The sequence below is a fragment of the Hippocampus guttulatus genome, chromosome 5 (genome assembly GCF_054856545.1).
Source record: "Hippocampus guttulatus isolate MCC_2025c chromosome 5, RoL_Hgut_1.0, whole genome shotgun sequence".
Classification (NCBI taxonomy): domain Eukaryota; kingdom Metazoa; phylum Chordata; class Actinopteri; order Syngnathiformes; family Syngnathidae; genus Hippocampus; species Hippocampus guttulatus.
Window position 1 is genome coordinate 16,388,283 of NC_141265.1, and position 23,689 is coordinate 16,411,971.

Below are 23,689 nucleotides of genomic sequence, written 5' to 3' on the forward strand. Positions count from 1 at the left end.
TCCAAAACTAAATATGACTATCTAATAGTTATTAATGTTTCGGGTTTCATAGTAACAAGAAAATATAGTGGTGGCTATCATAATTATCTAGCTTTGAAAAAAAATCGCAATATGTATTGCATTCAGAAACAGGACTAGTAGAAGTGAGTTGAGCCATTCCATGCACTCGATGTCCCCTCCTGGAATTTTGTTGGCCCTTGTTTTGGTTCCCTATTTTTGCATTGTATTTTGCTGCTTTAAAACGTTCCAATTTAGCTTCAAAACAGGTCAATGACACCATTAAAAAGGGGGCCGTCGGACTGAATATTTACAGATTGCTCCAAAAATGGCTCGAAATGATTAAAAATGAGTGAAAAATACTCAGTGAGCTTGTTAGTGAAAAGTGGTCAATCTTGTCTTTCTGTAGGAGGTGTATGCATTTTTTTCCCCAAAAATTGCTCACAAGCGCATTTTAAGAAGCAGTGCAATAACAAAAGAGGATTAATTTCGCACTTAATTTTATGATCAGGTGCTCCCGAGACCAGACCATTTGGATATTAAAAAGTCAATTTCCAACAATAGTTGTGAAGCACTCTTCTGTGCAGTTATTCCCAACCAGGGTGTTGTGGGAAATTAGGCAATTTCACTTAATTTGTCCCAAAAATATTATTTATTAATTACCACTGATTTATTTTGTGACAGGCAAAACAATTAAAAAATCTTCCTTTGCTGTTTTTTTTTAATATAATGATTTTTAAATAAATGGCAAAAAGATGAGAGAAAATTACCTTATGTCATGTAAATTTAAGGAAAATGTTTTACTGGAAAATCTGGATCTATCAGGTTATATAATGTCTGGACAGTATAGCCCAGCACTAGGTTGTTTTATGTGAAACTTGAAAATGTCCCTAAAAAGTGTTGAATTCCTTTGAAATGGGATGGATGGTGAGACATTTAGTTTAAAAGAGGACTGTTTGCATGATTGCAACAACTGCCTCAAGCGTGGCTTGGAGTTTCACTTTTACGGGGATGTTGAGATGCGTACTCGACGACGCTCGCACGTCATGCGCATATACGTCGCACGCACGTCGCAGCATTAGCATCCCGCTTGCACCTCAAGGCCGCCGCCTTCCTTTCGTGACATGAAAGCCTCGTACGTGCGACTGGAGTGGACGGTCGCGGTATTATCAGTGAAAAGGGTCGGGCAGGCCGTTTGTTTTGTCTTGAATGGGGCTGCAGATGGACGCGTTTCCATCTGCATGTCTTTTATATACGCCGTGCTTGCTGCGAACAAAAGGGAAGCTTGCGCTGACTGATGTCACTCTGCCGTCGCTTACGTTTCTGGTCAGTCGGAAATGTTCAAAGCTGCTTTAAAGTTGACCTCGGGGCGTCTTGGTGTTGAATGTCTTCTTTTGTGTGAAACGGCCTCAATCATCATGCAGTGGAAGGTTTTTGTATGATGGGGGTGGGGAACCTTCAGCCGAGAGCATTTGATGTAATTCTGAATCCACTATGTAATTTAGAAACCAAAAGTGACAATGAATGTTGCCTTGCAATCCCATTTTTTTCCCTGGCGCGAATTCTTGGGCTGAAGCTATTGAATACTGTGCATGCGTTTTTTTCCTCTCTTGGACTATGAGACGAAATGATGCCAGAATCCACAATAGTGCTCTGACCAGCTTAAACGGTACATTTGAGTGAGCCTGGTTTATAATATATATACTGTATGTATATATATATATATATATATATATATATATATAAAAACAACAAAGTGTATGCAGAAAAGTGGTGAAGATTGCACGACTGTCTGTGTCCTATGTGTTGTGTTATTTTTGGTATTTTGACTTCAAAATGGCGCCGCGAGAGTGGCTGCCTTTCCAGCAGCTCCTATATTTTGTTGTTCTACTTCTTCCTTTCATAACTTTGCTGCTGTGAATTGGGAATTTCTCCATTGCGAGACTAATAAAGGTTTTCTTATCTTATATGGTCAGTCACAATTGTTCATGTTGTCAACATCAAAGTATGCAGTCATTTCCTCTGAAAGTATTCCGACGGCACTTAAAAGTCTATATAGGGAACTTGCTTAGCGGCTAGCTGCTAGCCGCTAATGCTGAGAACAGGTACCATATTGTACAATTTCAGCACAATTTATTATTTTTTTTGCATCCTTAATTAAAGATTGAACATGATTTCAGGGTGACGTGTTAATCTTGTGATGCCAATTTAAATTTAAACCGGGTTCCAACTAACCAACTTTCATTCGGGAAGGAGATTCAAGTCAGCCATCATGCGCTGTCACAACGCACTTCAAAATAAAAGCGTGCCATGGCACTGATATCCGTGTATAACTGTATTTGGGAATATTTCATTTTGAAGTTGGTCTTCTCAGTCCATTGGGGGCGTCTGACTGTCATGCATAGCATGAACAATCGTTGCTGTGGCTGGCCTGAGTCTTCTTCTCGACAGTGCACCCCAATTAAACGGTATCCGGGGCAAAAAGAATTCCTGGAGCATTTTATTTACGTAGTCAAATTACTCAAGGACCCGTTTATTCACCTGTCACGGCTTCCTGCGAGTAGATCAGCTCTGTACGAAACGGGTTCAAATTTCACACAGTTTGAATTTTTGAGTACATTCAGACAAGATTGTCTTCATTTCATTCTTAACTTTTTGTTGGTGACATTTTTGTTTGGTGCACTCGATGAAATTTTTGTAATGTAGCTTGGCTCGATAAAAACACTGAGAAACACTAATGAGGATACCCGCTTTACGACTGGGGCTCGTTTGGATACTTTGTCCAAATCTGAGTGCTGGAATTTGCCCGAGATGGCTGACTTCAAACAAAAATGACAGACTTCCTGTTCTATTTTGGGCATTTTCACTCTTATCTTGCTTTCTTACACTTCAAATGTGTGAGAAAGTCCAGAAGATACTCGGTGGAATGTATTGGGGTCATCTGTTTCTGTGACCATGTATTTGGGTTTTCATATTGTGCCCATGCGCTAAAATGAGCTCCAAAAGGAATATTTAAATGATTTTAGAGAAGAGGTCACACATCTGTTAATTTTAGTTAGGAGGCTTCATCTGTTATAGTAGTTCTATATGAATCCAAATGTGGTTGCCACCTTATCGTATACTTTATCATTAATTAAGAATAACAATAATAAATTACAGGGTTCCTAAAAAATTACCCCAAAAAGTCTAGTCGTCTACCATAGTAATTTTCTGGGGGTAAAAATGTTAATTTCGAAGTATTTCAATTATTATTATTTTTAGTCAAGGGTTACATTTCTCCTCTCCCATGAAAGCACATTTCCAGTCCACTCGCACACATTTTCGTTCAAAACAATATGGGGGTCACCGTCCGCTTCTCTTGGCATTGTTGCCTTTGGTTTTAGGTTACCGTGGCAGCACGGGCGACTGACGTTTGAGATTATAAGGACGTCTGGGAGGTAGGCGAGGGGTGAAAGCAAGTCCCGCCCTTTAAGGAATTACTACAACCATAACAACCCCTCCCACTCGCACTCAAAAGCCAGGCTGCAGCTGTGGAGTGAGGCAGAGACGGCGTGAAGAGTCATGCAACTCTTCCACTCGGGTGAGGGTTGGAGGGTGCCGAGTGGGGAAGCCGAACCTGGGAAGTTGTCTGGATTCAAAACGAGAATGAATCCCTCATCCGTCCTGGAGTGAGCTTTCAAAAGGCAGTCGGGGATCATCGGGAATACGGACGACTTGATCCGAGGGAGCGTACGGGACTGGAGGTCCAGGTGGCCCTCAAGTGTGTCTGTGTGTTTGTGTGGCTAGATGTGCGTGTGCATAAGTAGAGCAAGTGTATGTGGACGGGAACGTGAGAACATGAGTATCATTCTCAAGCCAAGGTCACGCTCCACCAGCTCGCTGAAGAACACTGAAGGATTATGGTAAATGGAAACGTTGACAAACTTCATCCTGTCCTCTATTTGTGTGTGTGTCACGCTATTGTTCACCATTCCTTCCTTCCTGTTTGAGTGTTACCACCTGTTGGTTTACATCCATCCCATGCTAACCCACACCATATTCAACTCCGCAGTCTCCACTTTGCTGCTCCAGCCCTTTAAGTCTCCTCTTAGATCTAATTCTCATTTTCGCTTACAGCTAAGAATATAGTTTCAATGTTTTAGAATGAAAATGTCAACATGTTAGTGTAGTCCTTCCGTAACACGCCGTATAATACAGACCAAACCATTCACTGAATCGTCACATATGTCTGTGCAGTTTGGCAGTTGGTTGGGAAAAAAGTCCTGTTTTTAAAAAAATAAAGGGATTGAAATTTGGATACCAAAAGAAAACCAATCCAAAAAATGTATGTGTGTGTGTGTGTGTGTGTATATATAATTTCATAATTAGAAATTCAACAAGGTGGAATTTAATGATTATTATTATTAGGAATGGGCGAGCACTGATACTGGTATCCAGCCTATGCCGGCCTTATTTCAAGGTAATGGGTACTCATGGATGGCGATACCAGCCACCAATACTTTAGGCAAAAAATAAATCAATCTGAGATCGAGTAAGACTTGCGTGCTAGTAGCGGTAATTGGTGCTGCATGGTGACCGTTTGACTCGTGAATGAATCATCCTGTCCGTCAGGAAGACAGAATGGTCTTTGTTAAGGAATATCTGTCATTGCGTTAATTGGATTTTTATCCATCCAAAGGACTAATGATATCGGTATTTGGTATCGGTGAGTACTTGAGTGAATACTCCTCCCAGTATCGGACTTAAAAAAATATGGCGTTGGAACATCCCTAACTATTAATATTAGAATAATATTTGAGGTATGTGTCCTTGTAAGAATGATGCCAAATGTGTCAAGATTATTAAAACGAAAGTGAATGAAAACTTCATTTTTGGTCTTCGTCAAGGTACTAGGACAAAGTAGTCCTCTAGTCCGGATCCGAACCATATGCGTGATCCAAGCCACGCTTGGTTGCTCTTTGGTGTAGCGGATTTGTCACTCGAAAGGGCACAAATAAACACACGCGCTGATGTTAGCTTTGACTGTTCCTCAGTTCTTGACTCTGCACTTTTCTACTCCACAATTTTAGTCCTGAGCCTTCACCGCACAAGGAATACGCAAGCCTCTTGTAATAATATCCTGTACTCTTGTTGTTTGTTAGCGTTTCATTCCGACTGATGCGTTCAATGCCACGTGGTTTACATTTTCCCACGGTACCGCTTTGAAGGGAAAACTTGGGCGAGCTGAGTTGAGCTGCAGGCAAAAGTGGGATTAGCGTCACCAAGTACACAAGCGGGGGCCTTTATTGGCTTATATAGCCTCATACTTTTCTTCAAGGCAGTGTTGAAACAGTTGATTGACAAATTGCATCCTAAAGTCAAATACCGGTCATGAGTAAAATGTCCATTAGTTGCCCCTCTTGTCACATTTTGGGCAGTTGGGTGCTTCACCGAAAATATGGTCCAGCCAGATAGTCAAACGCTGACCAACTTTGGGAATCAATATTTTCTTCCCTTCACGATCAATCACCAGATTTCTCTGCTTACAAGAATTGCCGACATACTGCAGAGATACAAAGAAAGAACTTGACTGAGATTTGCGCTGTCGTCCGTGTGTGAATGCATGTCGAGTGGTGAAAAAGATGCATCACCTTCAAAAACAGTTGTTCCCAATACTCTGGAAATATATCAGTGCAAGGCAATACTGTTTAATCGAGTCCATCACGTGATTAATACATTGCCAGAAAAATTTTTTTTTTACTCGCTTCCTTCTCTGTCCACGAGGTGTTTCCCACAATGTACGACCTGTAATGTACTTTATAAGTCCACCGGAATGTCTTTCCTAAATTCAACCGGACGTTCATTAGGTGTAAGATACAATGTGAATTTTTTTTTCTTTTTGGTTTATTCGACGACGACTGAGCAAGCTACACGCCGAGCGTCATGTCCAGTTTAATTGTTAACTCGTCATCAATCAAGTCGATCGATACCTTTTTTTTCACATCCGTTGCTATTCTATGCTTCATAGGTTTGAATATGAGCGTGAATGGTTGTTCGTCTGTATGTGCCCCGGCTAATTGACTGGCAGTCCCTCCTGCATGGAGAGTTCCTCTCGCCCAAAGTCAGCTCGGAGAGGCTCCATTTCACCTGTGATCCATATGAGGACAAATCCTGTCGAAAGGGATGGACTTCCAGTGTATCCCAGTTTTGTTGGCCTTAGGCAAGACTTCAGGTTTTAAAGCATCTCTGGTCCACGCCATCGCCATTTGTCCTACCAGGAAGTAGTATTTCTCTCTCTCTCGGCTCTCTGGTAGAGCAGATAAACAAAGATGCAGCCCCGAGGCGCAACCTGCCCTGCCCTCGTCCTGTCTCGACTCGTCCTTGACTGTCAGCTCTCATTCCCCTCGAGCAAATTGTCCTCCTGTCGCTTCACGCCGGGAGGAGGCAGCCCCGGTAAATATGTTGTCCCACTGTCCCAGACGGCGCTGGAAATAAATCTCGGAATCCTCGCTGCGATCGTATAGGAGAGGAAAATGCCTCTTGTCTCGTCACCTGTGTTCAGCTGCAGCCTTTGATCAATGTTTTTTTTTTTTGGTGTTTTTTTGTTTTTTGCTTATTTTTGTTATCTGAATATTCACGTGCGATATGCAAGTAACGGTGTGAGAGATAGTTTGGCTTTGTCTGTTTGGATATGACAGCACTTGACTGTCCGTGTAGTCTTTTGTAGCGCTTGTGTATGTTAGCATGTGGATCCGACATCCTCAGGTGATGCACGGCACACATCCTGTCTCAATACCACTACCGAGCTGATGTCTATTTACTTTAAATTGAGTTGTAAAGTGCAGGCATTAAGGTCAAAAGCTGGCCAACTTTTCCAAGTTGGTCCCGACTCTTCCCACAAAGTTGACATATACGTGTTTTTATTTTATTTTATTCTCATTGGTCACCTCTGCATTTAACAAAACGTAATGCAACTCTGCTTACCCTACGACTTTGACATGATATCAGGGGTGAGGTGCCCATGGGGGAAGTGGGTGTTGCCGCACGCTAGGGTGTCAGACATTGCAGCTTGAAAGTGGCTTTGGATCTTAGCCCAGCCTATTCAGATGGCAAAACTCAGTGTATAATGAAAATCAATCAAATGTTTCATTTCCCACTTAATAGGCTGGCGGGCGCTTCAAAGAACCAACCATACCTTTTATATACAATAAATCCAAAAGTCGGTCTTCCATAATGTTTTCCGTTATCAATATTTTATTAACTGTACAGGCGACTTAATAAATTTGCATTTGTAACAGTCTTACAATTGTATCATTACTGTTGGTGAGAAGGAAATGCAGGAGACTGTCATTCCTTTAGATTATTTTTGTGTTTGCCAGTCTTGTTCTGATTGATGCGTTCAAGGCGGTGCGGTTTTTCGGATTTTCCCACAGTGCCGTTTTGAAGCGGAAAGCTTTCCGGTGTACAGTCGTTCTCTCCTCCTGTCTTTCTTTCATTTGGGAAAGAGAGTCTAACTTGCTAAACCGAGGTCATACTTGATAGATTTTGGTCAAACTCTAAATATTACAGAATACATAAACAGCCCTGAAGCTGACATATTTTGGTTTACTGGAAGACAGTAGGCCACTTTTCGTTCTTGTGCATGTCAGATATTTTGTGGGAGATTTTATTGAAGGCTCTGCATGTTTTTGTCTGACTTTTGCAGACACTCACCCTAAACACAGTTGAGCAAATGCGTCCGTGTCAGAACTTGACGTGGATAAGATGCAGCCATGTTTTTATTTACTATGGATGCATTTCTTTAATTATTATCATGAGGTAATAATAAATGTCAACCAGCATTCTGGCACCTCTCCCCCATTTGGAAAACAGGAGGACTGCATGCTGAAATTAAACGTGGAAGAACGGGAATGTCTGACTTTGACTTAAGTGCATTCATCTGGATTTTTCTCTGTCAACAGCTGACTGAGCGATGATGCCACTCGCATGTGCTGAAGGCCTGTTTTATATCAGTCCCATTGGAGTCTTTAGATTCCTACTGACAAGACTCGCAGAACGGGTAGAGTGCGTGACCCCTATTTGCACACGTGTCGTGACTGAACGACTCATCCGAGTGGAGCATTGGCAGTCTGCGTGGAGAATACGAGCGACTGTTGACTTTTTTTTTTTTCTTTTTTCTTTTTGACTCCGTCTGGCAGAACGAGTCGAACCAGATGGAGCTCGACGGCACAATAGGCTACTCTTGTATGCTAATTTTCCCACCTGGACGTCACCACGGACGTTTGTGTGTAAATAAGGGAAGACTGTTGAAGTGCATTACATCCACCTTCTCATCCAGTGAGATGCAATACAAATGTGTCGCCAGGGTGCAACGGTATGCCCAGACTGACTGTTGGATACCTTGGTTTTAAGGTCATGGAACAAACAACGCTGCTTATCTTTTTATTTATTTTGTAAACGGGAGCATGTTTTTGTGACATTTAAAACTGCAAACTGCTAGCAATAAATTCTCCAGTGAAAGTCACAAAATAAATTGGGTACACGATAAAATAGAACAAATACGGCGGCGCAGTGAAGTGGTGTTCTTCTGTTTGCCTCACAGGTTCTGCGTGTACATTTTGGTCCTTGTTGTGCGTAGGTTGCATATTTTCCCGCACTGCTGCTGCTTCCCAAATTCCAAAGCATGCACCTTAAGTTCATCCAAGACACTAAATCAGGGGTCCCCAAACTTTTTCCTGTGAGGGCCAAAGAACTTTTCCCTTCTCCGACGGGGGCACTGTTCGATTTGTAACAAAAAGTGTGAGGAGTTTCTTGACATTCAAGCGCGCAACTTGACTCGCCTGGGAAACGTTCCTGCAGGGAGTCCGTTGTGTTCGCTTTGTATGGGCCGTTGAAACTTGATCTTCCATCTTTGGACATGTTACTGTCCTCCTGGATGTCAACAAGATTTATTGTTTTATCGCAAAGGCAGATTAAAGGGTTGTCTGGAATCCGCTGACTCTTTAAAGATTTCCGTCTGAGGCGATTAAGTCGCTCCTTGTTGGGAAATGTGGAAGAGTTTTGTGTCAGAGGGGAGAAGAAAAGAAGAGCTTCCTCCGCGTGTGACGTCAGAGCTGGAGCAAAAGCGCAACGAGACATTCCCAGAGAGGGCGTGTCCTCTGGCACCCACGCACACATGTAGACATAAGTCATTAATGAGAATTGCAGGTTGTGGAGAATTGAAGAAAAAAGTCAATGTTGGTGTCATTCATACAGCTCAATGGATTATAAAACTGGCTTCTGAAAGGGATTAAGTATCCTGGATTGGTGCAGAATGGTACATTCCAGAGAAATGTTAAAAAGGTGGCCAAATGTGCACTTTTACAAGCTGTGCTGGGATACCAGGTGGGATACCATCTCTGTGGGTGGGGGTTGGGGGGGGGGGGGTCAAAATGCCATTTTTATATATATTTTTTAGACCGTGTAAAGCATTCTTGTGTGCGTGTGTGGTTTCATTTTCCTGTCTGATGCTAAATATGACGTGTGGTGGTGAGAGGAATCTGGTACAGAGATACGGGTGGTGTCCAATCAACACAAGCATGGAGTTATTGGAGTCATACTGGCTGCATGCGTGTGTGTTTGTGTGTGCGAGAATGTGAGGTTGAAAAGGAGAGAGAGAGAGAGACAGGACAATTTGATTGCCCTTTCCTTGCTAGCCAAAACTGACACCCACTTAGCTGTCGCTACCGAGACAACAGAGGGTGAGAGATCAGTGTTGAAGTTGTTGCTGGGGTCGGGGCGGGGCGGGGGGGTTCCTGGCATGACCTGTTTATGTGTGTGTTCATTGTGACTTTGGCTAGCTCTAACATAGTGACACGCACACACACAGACAACATATTCATCCACATGTCGTGATTTCAACACTGTTTGTTTGTCGGCTAACTGAATCGGACCCCCAAAATAAGCTTTTTGCATTTTTCACGAAACACACGCCGTCCTGATCAAAGTTAAGGTGGAGTCATCTTCAACCGCTTGTCATGTGTCATGAGGCATCCTACTAGCAATTCGACAGGCCTGATTGCTACATAAGTAGCTAGGTGACTAGAGGTTCGGCTGTGGCAGTCCCGTGCATGTTTACACTTGCGTGGTAGTCAAGAATGTTAAAATGGAAGTGGATCGCAGTTATTATGACCCTGTCAAACAATTAAGCTTCGGTGAATAACGCTGTCGTTTTAAAAGAATTTTGTTTAGCCTCAAGACTACTGTCTTGAACATTGATAGAGGTTTTTAAAACAGTTTTTGGTTTAATTTTTCAATGAATGCCTGACTTGTAACGAATGCGAGTATTTGCAGTAGGTTGATATATTTCTGAGTAATTTGGTGTTGGGCCAATTTGAGTTTTTTCATGTGAGGACTGTTTGGACTCTCGTGTTATTTTTTACTATTCCATACTAGGGTTCCTGTCTTTAATATTGGTTGTGCCTATTTCCTGCTCAATGCCGCATAATAGATAAATGGACCGGATTCATCCATCGGAACAAAAGTATTGGGATGCATGGTCATTGCACCTGCTGAAGTGAAATAGGATGAAATATAGTCTTGAAGCAGGCACTGGCGATGTATCCCAGAGCTGTTTACACAGCACTTGTATTGACCGATATCAGATATGATTCAGGTTTTGATCAAAATTTGGAAGAGGCCTGAGTCTGTTGTACTGGATAAACACACGCGCTTTTATCTATCCTGCCAAATCAAGTCAAAATTTCCTATTGGCAAATCATGTTACCAAAACTAAGTAATATAATCCCCAAATCATGACATTTTTGCCTTGTTTCTTTGAACCGCACTTTTGGCAGTGAAGGTATGAATCAGCTCTGATGAGAAAGGATTCATGCGCTCTCACGATACATTTCCTTCTTCACCGTTCCAATCATACACGTGTGTCGCGCATGCCTCGACACGCCGCTGGCATCATCCTGTCACACGCACGCTACAAAGTACGTCACGCCGCATTCAGGACATGCCCTTATCCACAGTGAGGATGATGGTTACGTGCGGGGGGGGGGGGGGACGTCACGGCTGCCCGTCATGGGATACCCTCCCTTTTGCGAGCAGACGGGATTATGAGATATGTCTCAGCGGCGGATCTCCCCTGCCTGTGACACGGGTGGTAGTCAACGGTCAGGCTGACATGAATCTCTCCGGAGATTTGGCCGCCTGTGGTGATGTTGCCGAGGGGGCAAACATTGGCTGTTGGAGCTGTGAATCAATGGCATCCCCAGTGCAACCAGTCAGCAAACCTTTTTGCTCGAGGATAACTTTATAGATTTTTTTCAAATGGACAAAAGAGTAAGGCTATTAAAATAGATTAAAAAAAAGGGAAAGTCAGAAAAATATATAATTTTCATTTTGTATGAATATATTTGTAATACATGACTTGTACTTTAATCATATTTAGTTTATTTCAATAAAATAATTCTTTATCACAGTTAATGTGCATTAGTCATAATTATTTTAATTAGGTTAATTAACAATGACTTAAATATAATGCATGTTAAATGTATGTGTGAAATTGTAAAAAAAAAAAAAAAGACATTATTTGAGAAGTGATCACAATTGCATGTTAAATAAGTACATTACTGTACATTAAATGGAACAAATTTTGCAGAAGTCTTGACAGTTTAAATGATTGGTGAGCCGGATGAAAGAACGGAGGGCCATATTTCGTCCAGCCATGCCCGAGTGGATCATGAATCTACAATCTTTGTAGTTTACACCGCTGTACAGCAATAGCGCCAGGACTGATGCTAACCAAAACAGCAGCGCCTACATAACATAGTCCAACGATCTCCTCTTTCCGTAGCACTTGCCCTTATGAAGAACACGAGTGAGGCGGAGCTTATCCCAGCTGATTTAAGGCAGGAGGTCGGGTACGTGATGGACTAATCACTGGCCAGTTGCAGGTCTTATATTGACAACTCATTCAGAACCAGAAATCGCTAATGCCCTTACATGTGGGAAAGGAGAGCCACAGTCGCCAATGCACTTTTTCCAGCCATTTATTACAATGGGCTCTCTCGTGCAGGTGCTGTCGTCAGGCACGGCTCACAGACACTCACACTCTCACCAGAGCTTGCGCCAACCTTTTCACCTCTCTCCAACTGTCTGTTTCTCAGATGTTGCCATATCCCGGGTGTTTCTGAAACGTATCCCCCGTGACAAACGGCATTCATTGTGTGCGTTGTGTGTGGAGATATACAATTAGATGTGAATCCAAATCACAATTGTTTGGCCCTGACAGGTGTTTGAGTGACATCTTCCATTGTTTACGAAGACCAGATGCATCGCTCGGTTCACATTTCTTGTTCTCTTTCTCCTTTCTGCAGTTTCGACGTGGACAATGGAACATCATCAGGTCGCAGCCCCCTGGACCCGATGGCCAGTCCAGGATCGGGCCTCATCCTGCAGGCCAACTTTGTCCACAGCCAGCGGAGGGAGTCGTTCTTGTACCGCTCAGACAGCGACTACGACCTCTCTCCCAAGTCCATGTCCCGAAACTCCTCCATCGCCAGTGACATGTGAGTGCTTCAGGCCATTCGTTTTGTTTTGTTTTTGTTTATTTGTTTGTTTTTAAACCAACTCCGTGTTCCCCTGTTGCATTGAAAGCTTTTAATTCTATTTTTAGACCCTGCCTGTCTGAATGTGTGTCTGAGTGCCACAGCTGGATGTTTATCAGCATAGGTCATAAAGCTGCCACACGGGCCACCTTTGGCTCTGGAGGGAAGTGTGCATGACCGACAGCTCGCCGAGTGGTGTCACATCTATTCTTATCACATATCGCGCGCAAGCTGCGCGGTGAAGTATCTTAAATCACTGCTGAAACGCCCGCTGTTGACACACTACTCTTTATTGACTCAACACTCCTGCACAAGCAAATCCAATAGAAGTGTGGAAAACTCAGCCTTCAGCGGGATAATCATGCTCTGTTTATGACTGACGCCGCCATTTTCATATGATGATCGCATGCTCCCCCGCTGCTATCCGGTTACATGAAGTAGTTGTACAGGAAATGGAATTATTGGTGGGAAAAGGTAGCTTCTTGATCGAGCCTGAAGGGGAAGATGCGGAAAAGAGCAATGAATGGATATTGACTTGCATTAACTTTACACACTATGTGGCCCCTTATTTCTGCTTTTTACTTGGCTGTCATAAAACTATCATTTGACACTAATATAGAATACGCATATTTGGTTCACGGATCCTGAAATAGCCCAGACTCAGCTTTATTTTTAAAAACACCTTCCATTCAAATATTCAGCGTCCTTATGTAATTGGGAAATATTTGTCCCCCCACAAAATGATGATTCAAAAATGATATTTCCCCGAGTAAGAATCTAAAAATAAAATGTTAATCACCATACAAAAAAATACGAGTGCTATTTTTATATTATGAATTAAAATATTAAAAGAGCATCATAGTTTTGATCAATAAACATTATACAAGAATGCCTGAATGTTCCCCTTACGAAGCTGTGATATGAGAACTGGATGCAAATCACATCAAAATGATATGAATAAAACGTCATTGTTTTACACCGGAGCGGGAAAAAAAGTGTTCCAAGATGGACCGATCACCTGAACAAATGTTGACGGTGAGCTTTGAGGTCAGCAGAACAAGTGTGTATGACTCACAGTCTCAGGAGTCCAATTCCTTTCGAGAGGTAGCAAAATGCGTAAAGGCCTCTTCCTTTTGCCTGCCATCCTATTGGCTTTTCCCAGAATCCTTCAATGATGTCAGAGAATAGGAAATCCTCATGCGTGGAAGCTTTTTCTGCATAACCACATTCTAGCGCCTGCCACATACCCAAAGCTGGCTTGTAAGTAGCGAGTGGCTAAAACAGCTGCTGATGTAAAGTCAACGTGTCACTGTGATGGAGTACATGACGAACACTGAAGCTTCTCATATGACGACACCCCATTATTCTCCCACTCTGACCTTTTTTATGTCATGTGCTTGTCCTCATGCTGAATTGACAGCTGACATTTTATATGTAATTATATTCTTATACGTGTGTGTGTGTGTGTGTGTGTGTGTGTGTGTGTGTGTGTGTGTGTGTGTGTGTGTGTGTGTGTGTGTGTGTGTGTGTGTGTGTGTGTGTGTGTGTGTGTACAGTAATTACTTCGTGTACACAGTAATTGGCCACAGTAAGAAGCCACCATCCAATGGTCAAGGTGTGAATGCGTCCCCCCCACCCCCAATTTATTTATTTACTTGTGTCTGTGTGTAAAACTTGCTTTAAAGTCTCTCTAAAGTCTGTGTTGCGTGTTTTCCAGCCATGGTGACGACATGATTGTAACGCCATTTGCACAGGTGAGCTTTTTCGCCGCCAATTGATGTAATATAGTTATTAAAAAATAAAGAAATACATTTACCAATACTCTTACCTTGTGCCTTTCAGGTCCTTGCCAGCCTAAGAACTGTACGGAATAACTTTGGTGCATTAACCAACCTGCAGCAAGACAGAGCATCGAATAAGTACGTTTGCTCCATTTTGCTGGAATTTGTGGGAAACTTGACGACAAACTGTTAGCTATACCCTGTGCTCACTCAAAATGTGGCTTTGTACCCCCTCCTCTGTTCCCCTGTGGTATTACAGCAGCAGCTTTACAACCTTTTACTGCCATTACTGAGTACATGATCCAATTGTCTGAATTAAATGCCTCCCTCAAATTGGTACATCCTTTTTACCGTCCAGAGGGGGGGAAAAAAACTCATAGTAACTGTAATTATCCGGGTCTGTTAATAAACACGATTGTGCACACATGAACATTAAAGATTGGATGCCCATTTGCACTCTGTTGCTAACCAAAACAGCAGTGAAGCACATCTCTCAGGTTTATGAGTTGTGATTTACAATTTAAGTTATTATTCAACTACTGTGTCCAACTACCTCTAATGGATGCTGTGGCCCAATTACTCACTCAGTAGTCCGCTTCCCTTTTCCTTTCAGAGAGCAAAAGTATGTTGGAGTAAGTGCAATTATCTCAGTTCATAGAAGTTGTTACTCAAATGCATTCATTACATGGTTAATTTCTGCACCATTTAGTGATTTGAGTGCATTAAATAGATGCCTCTTTCAGATAAATGCCTCCCTATTCCAATCCCCAGGACACACACACACACACACACACACACGTTTCAAGTGTAATTATTTTAGTTTATAGATGCTATTGTTTAGATACTATTTTAATTGGTGAGGCCATTAGAACTATGTTGCTAACCAAAACTGCCGCACCTAGCAAAGCATGTGAACAATCTCTTAGAGATTAAAATAAATATAATAATAATAATAATAATAATAATAATGACATTGTGTGTTGTTTTCCTCACAACAGGAGATCACCCATGTGCAACCCACCACCCATCACCAAGACCACCTTTACAGGTTTGTCGACAAGTCAATAATGCATCCACTGTCTGGTCAAAATATCATCAGACTGTCTGACCTATTTTATGATGGTTGTTGTGATTAAGATGGTTTTTTTTTTTCTCTCATAGTAAGGACACACTTGTTCTCATCAGGCACTTTTACATGGCATCTAACAATAAAGACTAGGGGTGGCCAAACCATAGTCCAGGAGCCATTTATGACCCACTGTCCTTTTTTTTAATGACCGTGACATATACTGAAGTATGAAAACAATGAGACTTGCTATTACTACAAATGATAATAATCAATCGGTCATCATCATATTAATATTAATAATAATATTAATGAATTAATAATGATAGATTTGTTTTGAATGAGCTTTTCCAGATATGGCCCTGATGTAGGCCATTCACGATAAAGTCCATAATGCATTTTCGCATGCATTTGTGCATGGAAATGAGCGCTATTGCGACGTAAAAGCACGAATATTATCTCCTTTTAGGATTGACTTTTCCGATAAATTGCCTTCTCCTATATATGGGACGTCTGTCGATGCCGCGCTATATTTAGAGCCCAATCATACTGGTTAGCGGCCATTATGGGCCCTGCCATAAACCGGTGACAGCTGTGAGTCACGGTAGTGATTGTTTGAGAGTATTGACGACCTGTAACGGCAAGGCAGGGAGTTCATCAAGGGGAGATTAGCTCATGGTTGAAGTAAAACCAGACGTTTTATTACACATATGTGTGTGTGTGTGTGTGTGTGTGTGTGTGTGTGTGTGTGTGTGTGTGTGTGTGTGTGTGTGTGTTTGTGTGTGTGTGTGTGTGTGTGTGTGTGTGTGTGTGTGTATAAACTTTTATTTTTTTAATGAGATGGCAGGATCTGTCTCTGAATGTTCTGAACTCCTTCGTCCGTGCCAGTGTCAAGCATGGGATCAGAAACGGGTATTATATATTGAGCAGAATAATGTGTAGTTTAACTTCCCATAGCTGACATCATGTCGGGCTTCTTTTTTTTTTGTAAATCAGCGTCGTCTCAAATGTATGTTTTAAATAAATGTCATAAAAATCTGTAAATTTCCTCAGGCGATAGCCATGTCCGATTCATATTTGTCAAAGCAAAGTAATTGTTTTAGTCATTTGTTAATTATGATTAATTAACTCAAATTAACTCTGAACAATGAATTGAAAACATGAGGAAGGATTATAATTTCATTCTTAAAACTCTTTTACATTTTTTACACACCCATTTAGATCGTTTCTCTTACTTTCTTTTTCCTCATCTACAAATGACCTGGCCCATCAATCTGTTTGAAGAATCAAACGCGGCCCTTGAGAACAAAAATTTGCCCAACTCCGCTCTAGACTACCCCACGATTAATTTATTCACTTATGAAGAGGTGTGTCCAAACTCTTGAGACCACATGGCGCGCCTCTGGCTAAATTCTTCATCCTGCGCCCTCCCAGTCCTGTTTCGACCGCCCAGCCGCTCCGCTTCGTGGTTTGGCTGCAGCCGTGCGTCTGTGCAGCAGCAGAGTGGCCTCTCCGAGCACCCGGTGTCTGATGTCGCACTAAGCATGAGAAGAATGTCATTGACGTCAGTGCAGTCGCTGTCAGAAAGGGTAGCACCCCAGTCGCCGACACCTCAGCCACGGAGGGTAAATGGGGAAGAAAGAAGACAGACAGACGAGATGCGTCCGGGGAGAGGAAGGAGGATTATTGTGACAGAAAGGGGAGAAGGAGGATATTGTTGACAATAGCTCGGTGACATAGGAGCTCCTTGAAGATGAACGGGCATCCTGTTTACGCTTTTGTGTGACCGCACCGACACGATTGTCACATGATAGCAACGACACGTGTGTCATGATAGCCCCAAAGAAAGATGACGCCGTGTTGTGACGACATCATGTGATTCGGTGTGCAGCGGAGCCTCTGAAGGAGAAAGGCCCCGAAAGTCATACAATCTGGAATTGAAACAAAAATATGCTTCAAAGTCGAATAAAATGTGTCATTCAAACCAAATCCTGGGTGACTTCAGTAGTCGAAGAGACGTAAGAGCAACAGAGGGCCACTCGTGTGCAAGGGCAGCGCGTGGTTTTCAGTTGTGGCCAAAACAATTGTCGCATAAGATTATCTGAATGGTGTGAAGCTGCAACGGAGCCGTATCTGTGAAAGCAACGTCACACTTCTCCGACGGCTGTCTGAAAGGCACAGGCAAAATCAATGTTAAAATCTCCCATTTCTCCTGTGAAGGCGGGTTAAAGCGGCAGCACTGTGACCTTGTGGTTAGCACGTCTGCCTCACCATTCTGAGGTTCACGGTTCGAATTGATGCTCGAAACTTGCTTGCGTGCATGCGATTGAAAAGCAAATTTACATTTGTATGCATTTGTATTTTCTTAAATAAAGCATTAAAATAATAAGAATAATAATAAATAATAACACTCGTCAACATCAGATTTTAATCAGAGGACAGATTTATGTCCTTCTATGTATTTTTGACGCTGACTGAAAAAAATTCTTAATTTGTTCCAAATTTCTTTGTTTGCGCCATACAGAATTTTTTTTTTTTTTTTTCAAATCAGTTCCTCCTAACGAGGAGTGCGGATGTGCTGCAGCCTATCCTCGCTGTCTTTGAGCAGTAGGCGGGCTACAACCTGAACTGGTTGCTAACCAATCGCAGGGCACACATAGACGAACAACCATTCGCGCTCACAATGACATCTAGGGACAATTTAAAGTGTTCAAATCAGCCTGCCATGCATGCTTTTGGAATGTGGGAGGAAACTGGACTACCTGGAGAAGACCCACGCAGGCACGGGGGGAACGTGTAAACTTCACACTCGAAGGCTGGAGCCGGAATCAAATCTGTACTGAGGCCGACGCACTAACCAGTCAACCACCGGGCCGCCCTATGTATTGACCGGTGTTGTCAATGTATTAAGTTTTGTTGCACTTTGAGTAATCCCTCTCTTTTTGCCGGAAAAGTGTGACTGATTTACAACCCTGGTAAAAATGTTTATAGTCGCAGGCAGTATAAGTTGAAACTGTAAATATACCAAAAATCATCATCCCAAAACACTTGAATGTAGACATAATATAACATGCTTCCTTCCTTCCAATTATTGTGCTCCTCTTTCCATTCAGAAAGGGCTTTGGCGCCATCTTGTGGCCATCTTAGGGCATTCCAGAAAGTGAAAATGGCACTAGCTGAGTTTTTGAGCAACTAGCGAAGGGATAGGTTTCTCCACAAAAACCACTAATTGGTGTATTTGTGAACCGCAACAACGCAAGGGCCGGCTGTCCATGAACTGAATATGCTCCCCTCGTGTTCCCAGCTCACATAGTATTAAAAGCACTGGGCTTTGGATTCTGTCCACTCCCCCCGCCATGTTAGTTGTTTACCTCCTGCTCAGCATATTTGTATGTTGAACATATATTTGACGTGCATGCACTGACTATAGCAGGCGCTCCCATCCAGCTGCCCTGCTCGGCGTAGAGTCCAGTCCATGTGTTGTCGCTTTCCCTTCCCCATCTACAGTGCGGTCCTCTCCGGCTTTAGGTACAGCACGTTTTGGCTACCAGGGACGCTGAAGCAACAGCAAAACCCCTCCAAACCTCCCCACCCCTGAGCCCCACCTCCGTCCCTTTACACACACAGCATCTGTCTGGCTAGCATACAGGAATCTACCCCCGCGGATACCATGGATGTTTTTATCTGCACACGAGGAGGCTGAAGCATCATGTGCTAGTGTTACGTGCGGTGCGTGTGAGCGTGTTTGCGCGCGCGTGTGGTTGGTAGTCATGTCAGGATGCTACGACGGGGATCCGAGGCGGTTGTGAGCCCCCCAGTCGCATTCGGTGTGTCTCCTTCCTCCCTCTTCCTGGGCCTGCTGGGCAGACTGCTCTTCATCCTGCTACATGACTGGAATTACACCTTTCATATGAATGACATTGTGGAGCTGCTGAGGCAGGAAGTGGCGTGACTGTGCCTTCGTGCTCTCCGCTTGGGCAGCTCTCTGGCTTCTATGTTACCCGCCGTTAGCATCTGGACACCCTTAATTGTCCTGGCTGACATCGACGCCGACTGACTTCCCTCGAAGAGGGCTAAGGATTTGGTTCTTGGACACAGGGACCCAAAGGCCCTACTCCTGAGATACCCCGTCACCAGACACACACCCTCCCCCAAGAGCTGGACCGTCCAGTATGAAGAGTCACCCATGTGTCTACTCGGGGTATCCCAGCTTAGCCGTGTGTGGTGCGGGAAACCCCGACCCCGGGCCTGGGCCGTCCACTAGCCCCTTGAAGCGGGCCATTACTGACCCCTTACCGTCCTGTCTCGTCCCCGCAGAGGAGGCCTACCAGAAACTGGCCACTGAGACTCTGGAAGAGCTTGACTGGTGCCTGGACCAGCTGGAAACCCTGCAGACCAGACACTCAGTCGGTGAGATGGCCTCCAATAAGGTAAGGATGACCAGAAGTCGCTTTGTGTCCTGTGTTTCCTCATCTCGTGGCCTCGGGCTCTGTTTACTCAACTGCAGAGAGTGCCAATGCAACCGTGCTACTCTGCCCCAACTCTGTTGAAGGGAGTGCACGGTTTAAAAAATCAGGAAAAGGAATTTCAGGGTTAGGGTGTCGACTGGAGGGGAGATTATAATAATCTGTCATTATCTGTTCATATCGACTGATGTTTAAAAATGGATTTTTACGCCATATTTACTTAGTCTCAGGCCCTAAAACCACAGTCTCCACAGTCAACCTGCTTATTGAATGGTGAGGGTCAGTAAAACAAATACACAATGAGCTCACTCATACAAGATCTGCTGTCGGCCTCAGCTCACGCTAATTAACTCACACACGGATTCACCATAGATCGGTCCATCCTTGTAGACTTAAGATGCCACTTAGGCACATCCCTAACACATAGACACACTAATCACCCTCTCTTAGGACTGGAGACAGCCGCAGAAATTGTGAGTAGTTGACAACCCTCCCTAGAAATTTCCATATTTGATGAACGGCATCAGCAGTTTAAAAACCCTGATCACAACATCCCTACTTATTACAAATGAGTTGATTTTGAGAATCTAGAGATGATACTAGAGTTGTGTGCGTACAAACAATTGTTATGAAGCCTCTCCGTACTTTCTTCTAATGACACAGGTTCAATTTAGCTCCGCCCTGCCCCAACATACAAAGCTTGCTTGACATACTTCCTTCACACCAACTCCTATTTAGATGGCCCTTTAGCGACACCTTGTGGCAACTGACTAAATTTCAGAATATATATATATTTTTATACATGGACATTTGAATGGTTTCTATCAGTTGAGAAATGTGGCAGGCCAAAAAGGTGGGAGTCATAATATTAAAAAAATGGTGCAGCTCTTCAGCACTCGCACATAAAGCATCGCCTCAATTTGAAGCGTAAACTGTACATCCACACTTAACACTGGCTGCGTGTCGTCTCCGATCATACGTCACAAATGACAGCCGCTCGTCTATTAGCATTGTCAGCACGTCGCTTCTACCGTGCCAGTGATAGCATCAGCGTGCAGCCAAGGAGCATGCTCAGTCAGTGTCAGTGTGTGTGCACGTGCGCGTGCCTGCGTGTGTGTGCGTACAGCACACTCCTTCTGAATGCTGATCATCTGCGGTGATGTCACACCTTGTGATGTCACCCAAAAAAGAGGCGGTAGTAGGTGGGTTATGGAAACGGCAAGACAAAGGCACAAAAAGTGCTGATATCATCCAGCATTGCAAACATGAGATCATATAAATGCGAGAGAATGTCTTCAGCACCCCCGCCCCCAGCATCCGCGGCTTTACTATAGTTGGTTACCATGGCAACAGCGACGGGGCCTACAAGGTGCCCCGCTATCACATTGTAGCTGTTGCATTCACGTTAAGACGCAGCCATTTCTGATTTGTTGAATACAATATGGGAACGCTAACTCCCAGCAGTTTGATGGCCTTCCTGTGAACATCCGCACTTCAGGTTTCGTTTGTCACTGTCGTGTTTAATTTTAATTTTTTTTTTAATCCGACTGCTGATGAAAGGTAAATTGTAAACTGCAGTCAATTATTTATTCGGTCATTCACAATTACATTTAACTTTATAAGTGGTGCTGCTGACTCTAGGAAATCCTGTGCTTTTTGTCTATGTTTGAATTTAAAACAAAGATAAGTGAAAGATTTTTTTTCACTTATCATACATTAGAAAATTGATTGGCTGGCAACCGGTTCAGAGTGTCCCCAGCCTACTGCCCGAAGACAGCTGGGATAGGCTTCAGCATCCCCCGCAACCCTTGTGAGGATAAGCGGATCGGAAAATGAATGAAAATAGAAAATTTGGAAAACTCAATTAACTCAGTACCAGCCAATTCTGGACCAAGTCTGAAAAGAGGTTTAAAAACGTCTTTGGGAGTGAATGAGTTAATGGGAGGAAACTTTCGGGCTATTTCTCTGTTGAAGTTTTATTTAACTTTGTAAGACGTGCTGCTGAGCCTGGGAGGTCCCTGCACTTTTTGGGGGAAATTTTAAAACAAACATGTCTGTTGTCTAAGATTAAACATAAACTTGAATATGGTATGTTACAAACCTGAAAATCTTCAGTGCATCTGAACAAAGTAATGTGTTGGTGTTTGTGTGATTCAAAATGGCAATGCCTATGTTTTCCCTTTTGCTGCAAATGACTATTGGGTCCAAATATTGGTTATCGGCCTCCTTGAAATTAATATCGATATTGGCCCTGGAAAAGAAAAAAAAAATAAAAACACATTGGTGTATATTGAACGATCTATATGTGTATCCATTTGAAATTGTGTGTGGAATGGACCTCGGAAGAAACAGGCCACAGAAATGGGACTTGATTTGCAGCAGCAAATGTTTGTTATTTATAACAATATATTGTAAATGTTTTTATAACGTTTCCTAAGAGCTAGTACCTTTGAGATCCAGCAGGGGATGGTGTTGTGTTGAGGAAGAACATTTTTAATCTTTTTTTTTTTTTTCACAGTGATTCAAAGGTGACCTTAAAGTGTGATTCAGAGCCAAATTTGATTTGGTCATTTGTAGATAAGGTTCAAAGAAATGTTTTCATACTTACATGTAATGTAAGTAATGTAAAAAAAAAAGTATTAGAATTGAGAAGCATTTTTTTTGGAAATAAATTATGATTCATTAACCAATTATTTATCCAAATTTTCAAGTTATTGGTGTACAAGCAGTTTACATAATCAATAAAATCAATTGTCTCTCTTTTAGACCATGACAAAAACAAAAACAAAGCACTCAGGGAAAAAATTAGCATATAAAAAATACAGGGGACTAAAAAAACCCCAGTACATTTAGGCCTCAATAAATTAACTTTGTTAGGGAAGTTCCCATTAAGTAGACTAGCATTACCTAACAACCAAATCTTAGCATAAGGTACGTCAAAATCAAAATTAGATTGTGGATAGGATAAAATCTGAGTGAATGAGTTAACGTCGTGAAGCGATCTGAGTACCATTTACCATCTATGCCATATTTCATTTGGTCCCAAAAACAAAAAAAAAACAAAGTGTTCATATTTCATGCCTTACCTTATGTTAGTGGCAATACCATTAGCATGTGCGGGTGTCGTTTAGAAAGGAGTTTGATATTTTTGGTCACCGTGCCAGAGAACAAATTGCTTTTGGGGCCTGGCTCAGCCTGGTGTGACACTTTGCAATTTGTACCCGATACTTTTTATTCACACCTCCATTCCCAGCTATCCATACGTAAACGTGTGCGTTACATCACAGAGAGCCGTGCATGTGCCCGTCCGTGTGTGTGTCTGCGATCAGCCATCGCAGTGGCCTCATCTGTTTTCACTGCGGCTGTAAATGACTCTCACCGCTTATGATGGGGTCAAATCAGAAGAGACGTATTCTATATTATGTTTTTACCTGACACTCACCATACACACATGCACTTGTGTAATGTTCTATTTAACAATAGCCCTTTACGCTGTGAAATTGAAGTAGAATTTGGGTTTTTTACAGCAAAAAAAAAAGACGATTGCGTATTTCAATGCTTTTGTCAGAATAGCCCAAGGATCAAAAATTACAGCTCACCCTTTGCCATTCTTTTTATTTATTTATTTCCGGGGTATTACTTAACGCTGTCACTTTTGTGCAGCAGTTCTCTGTCTTACGCAGGCAAACCACCTTGCCCGAGATAGACACATTTTCACAAACTTAATGCTGTTAGCTTGACTCTCAACTGAACCTGCGCACAAAGTGCTGTACGTAAAGTAAAAATGATACAAGTTAGTAACAA

At 42.7% G+C, this 23,689-nt stretch overlaps 1 protein-coding gene across 4 annotated transcripts in view; it reads left to right on the forward strand.

Moving 5' to 3' along the window:
* The window catches only part of pde4d (phosphodiesterase 4D, cAMP-specific), a 137,716-nt gene that overhangs the window by 100,644 nt on the left and 13,383 nt on the right, over positions 1–23,689 (forward strand). For 3 of the 4 annotated variants that reach the window (XM_086110702.1, XM_086110703.1, XM_086110705.1), the window contains exons 2-6: positions 12,342–12,533; positions 14,290–14,326; positions 14,415–14,491; positions 15,352–15,401; positions 19,737–19,849. In XM_086110702.1, coding sequence (XP_085966828.1) covers positions 12,342–12,533; positions 14,290–14,326; positions 14,415–14,491; positions 15,352–15,401; positions 19,737–19,849 — 469 coding nt within the window. Of the gene's footprint in view, positions 1–3,297; positions 3,900–12,341; positions 12,534–14,289; positions 14,327–14,414; positions 14,492–15,351; positions 15,402–19,736; positions 19,850–23,689 lie in introns of those variants that run through there. The other variant, XM_086110704.1, reaches the window with a different exon arrangement.